General features: G+C 41.1%; 1 protein-coding gene across 1 annotated transcript; it reads right to left on the minus strand.

Moving 5' to 3' along the window:
• Positions 1–228: 228 nt before the first annotated feature.
• LOC137984826 (uncharacterized) lies at positions 229–2987 on the minus strand. The gene has a single exon (XM_068832125.1). It carries the CDS (start codon positions 2856–2858, stop codon positions 1629–1631), a length of 1230 nt encoding a protein of 409 aa, XP_068688226.1. The 5' UTR covers positions 2859–2987; the 3' UTR covers positions 229–1628.
• Between the last annotated feature and the right edge of the window lie 1028 nt (positions 2988–4015).

Below are 4015 nucleotides of genomic sequence, written 5' to 3' on the forward strand. Positions count from 1 at the left end.
AAAGCACCCTTACATTACAATTTTCACAGGACGATCGAGAATTTTTCTGCCTGCTGCAATACTTCGCGCGGCATTAAGCTGGCCGCCTCGTAAGACTCGCGTCTTCCCTCGGCTTGCTCGTTGGCAATTAAAATATAAAAACACCCAACAGTGCAAAATGAGAAAAATATGGAAATATATTGAAACGTCCTGTAAAATAAATGCATACCAACACAGTGCAAGCTTACCTCGCACGGGCAAGGGCCTTTTGCAACAACTGGTCTCGTGACCTCTTTTTCACAAACACGATGATTTTGCTGAGTTCATGAAATCATTTTTTTCTAGAAATGAAAAAGACTAGCTTAAAATATGCTACCATGCCGATTTTCGTAAGTATATCGTTTAAACTGGTGTTTTTACATTTGAAAGAAATTATAAGGATTTGTGAACCTCGTCCCCAGGGCGCCCCGGCTCCAAAGCCAAGGAAAAGCGCCCTGGGGACGAGGTTGATGGGAAAAGCACGCTTTGCCCTCCAGTCACGCTTCAACGATTTTCATACAAATCTATGTACTTTCTTAAACACTCAAGAATTCCATACTTTGTTTACGAACGAAAAGCTTTTGCCCTCCAGTGGAGTTTTTCAAACTAAGATTCTTACCAAGGGTAAAATTTGCGAGAATAAATGTGCAAGGCGTTAGGATGGAAATTTTCAGACTGTCAATTCCCGAAGGAAAAATTTCAAAGCGATTTGAAAACTTTAATGATCATAAAATCTCTACCTTAAGCTTGTCCAAAATTTGTCTACTGTTTTAGTATATAATATAATATAATATAATATAAAGTTACAAAGCAGCTCATATCAGCAGAAGCAAGATGGAAGAGGGTTAACATAACAATACCTGACGAGTCGGCCAAGTCGCCAAACAAACCACGAGAACGCATTCTTCTGTTCAGCGGTTACAATTCCCTGCATGTAAAACAATTTGAAATGACTTGTTTCTCTTTACGAAGTTCCCCGATTTTTCCCTAGTGCAAAGCGTCGAAAACAAAATCTCGCTAATTTTTTTCCGACCCCCAGGTACGATTTTCGTTCAACTCCCTATAAGACCCCATGAAAAGTGAAATTAGACCGCCCCCCTCCCCCAGGGGATGACCGATGATTAGTGCATAATTTCATACTTCACCCATATCTAATAAAATATCTGAGAAAAGTCGAGGATTTCTAAACCGTCTTGCTTCACTCTACCTTTAGACAAATTAACAATTACTATATCCTCTCCTCCAAAAGGGGAGGTTTTTCTTTCTCAGTTCAGCTTTTCACTAATGTTCACAAAAGTAATGAGCATCTGGAATACAATTAAAATCAGTTGAATGATCGGAGACAAAAGAATGTACATTCAGCTTTCACGGACCTTCTTAAACTTTGACATGATTAAACAAATCAGTTTGTTCCCTCTGTATCCATCAAAAATAACAATACTAAATCAGTGGTAAGATAGGGCTTGGCATTGGACAGTGGCGTTGTCATTAAATGTACTGGCACTTAACAGTGAATAAGGATATTTTAGTGACGTCGACTATAAGCAAAGTTCGTGTAGTTGAGACAAATTAAAGTTGTTAAGTCCACAAGTACATATAGTCCCAAACAGTTATGGCTCATTGGAGACTTCCACAATGACAGCAGAATCCAAGTAAATCTTGTCCACACCGACGCCTTCAACATCGTTACCAATCCATTGGCCCTCCCCTTCATTGTTTCGCACAAGTTGTCCATCATCATCTATTCTACTGTAAATGTCAATAAAAGGAATACCAACACGCCATTGGCGAAAGTCTCTGGTTATGTAGTTCCTCCGGACCTCTAGCTCGGAGAACAAAGCTGCAGTGGACGGCGGATTCATGATCAGCTCATAGACTTCATGAGTTTCATCAAGATCCAAGTCTTCCTCAAGGTAGACAACGGAAGTCTGAAATCTTGATAGAACACTCATCAACTTGCATTTCCATTGCTTTTCGACTAAAAATTCAAACAGCCCTTTATCTTCCCCTTTCAGCAAATGTGGTTGAAGCCCCTTTGAAACATACTTGTGCATTAAAAGAAATCCTACCCGAGAGGGTGAGCCTTTGCCTTGCCCTTGCCGAATTGTTTCCAGCTCGCTATTAACTTTAGCAAGTGTATTAGCAGTGAGGGAAGGACTTTCTGCGCTGGTTTCGAAATGTTCATCAACAGGGTATCGTGCCGGTCTCCTTTCCCAAAGTCTTGATTTGTGACGCTCCTTCTCTGGTACAGTTATCTTGTAAGTTATCGTTATTCGATGACCCTCGGTGACTGGCTTGACTTCATGAAGACAGTCGCTGTAAAATGCTGCCCACTGAATCCTACTTGTATCACCAGAATGCTGGGAAAAGTCGAAGACGTGCTGTACTCCATCGTGATTAACGCACAATTCGCCGCCTTTATGAGGCGAAGGAAGACAAAGGACAAGTGTCCCTATCATGTCGTCACCAGACGGGCTATCGACGTGAGGTTTGAAAAAACCTCCTTCACTGTAAACGTTTAGTTTGTAGCGATCCAACACGATATCTCTGCCGGGGGTAAGTGTATCCTCGATGCGGTCACATATCACTCGAACTTCAGGAATAATCTCTCTCGTTCTCGATGTCGAGCTTTCCCCAATAATAAAGCTATCGGATTCGACTTCGTAGGCTAGACGAACTTCAGAATCAAGAACTGTTTTCATTTCTTTTAGATCTCCAAACGGCGCAGGTTTGCAATACTTCCTCAGCTCATCCATGGGAAGATCAGATATGCTGAATTCCCTCCAGGCTTCGTCTTCCTCAGCAGTTGGCAGCCTTACGTTTAGGAAAAGTTTTTCCATATTTGGAGGCCGTACACTTCCACCACAGCAAAACACCGGTTTAGATAAGGCATCCTCGAGGCTTCGTAAAAGTGGCTTATAGGTTTTTAGTTCTTCTTCGAAACGGTAGGTCCGTGTAACGAGGTGACTGTTGACCACATACCCCAGAGGAGGTCTCCGAATCGAATTGCGTACGGCCTCGTTTAACTGGAAGGGTCTAAAGTGACTTTGTTTCGGCAGCCGTTTACGAGAAGATTCGGCCATTTTTAAGTTTGTGAAAAACTGCAGGTGTTCGGTTTCTCGGAATTATGAAGAAAAGAACAACGTCTGATTGGTCGGTAAAATCGCGTGACCACACAGACTTTCTCGGAAAATCGTATGACCGACTTGTCATTTGAGCTTGGCATCAAGTTGCTTCATTTCGTCGGAGTATCAAAAAACGTCCAAGAGAAAAACAAATCTTCGTGATTACAACCACGTCATTCCTGGGAATAAGTAGGAGTGGACATAAACGACGCTGATCATTCATGAGTTGACACAAGTAAATTAAAAACAGTATAACGTTTAAGTCTCTTAAATCAGTATTTGAAACGTTCCTAAGCCATCTTGTAAAAGATGATAAATGTGATTATATCTTTCCTACTGACAGGGAATTTTTTAATTGTCTGAGAAGTTATTATTAAAAATGCCTCTTGCCAAAAATCAATGTATTGGTGCAAATTGACTCCCTACAAACAATTCATCATTTGCGCATTTGACGTATCAAGACCGAGATGCGCATGCACGTATGCTGTAATTCAAGATGACGAAGCTCAGCCTATGCACAGGATACCCAAGATTAGACATGGCGTTCTCATAAAGTCGAACACAATGATAAGTTTAAATTTTCCGACTGCATGCTCCTAAAACAATGCAATCTCCAAAAAATTGCAACAAAGCCACAAAATATAACAAATGAGAAAGACAGTGACATAAAGTTTCCTTCCGGCTATCTTACCTACTCGCTTCGAGCCGTAACCATCACACTTGATTGATCGCGCGCAAAAGGAGTCTTTATCATACAGATTCTTGTTCTTCGGCCATCGAAGTTTTAAAAGAAAAACAACACACAAAGCGTTGATAAACAAAGTGAAGCAATGCATTTTACGAAATCTGACTTGACGTTTTGTATGTGGCAA

Source organism: Montipora foliosa, chromosome 14, assembly GCF_036669935.1.
Source record: "Montipora foliosa isolate CH-2021 chromosome 14, ASM3666993v2, whole genome shotgun sequence".
NCBI lineage: Eukaryota > Metazoa > Cnidaria > Anthozoa > Scleractinia > Acroporidae > Montipora > Montipora foliosa.

Excerpts from the sequence above, each read along its gene's own strand:
- LOC137984826 (XM_068832125.1), bottom strand. The coding sequence starts at position 2,858 with ATGGAAAAACTTTTCCTAAACGTAAGGCTGCCAACTGCTGAGGAAGAC.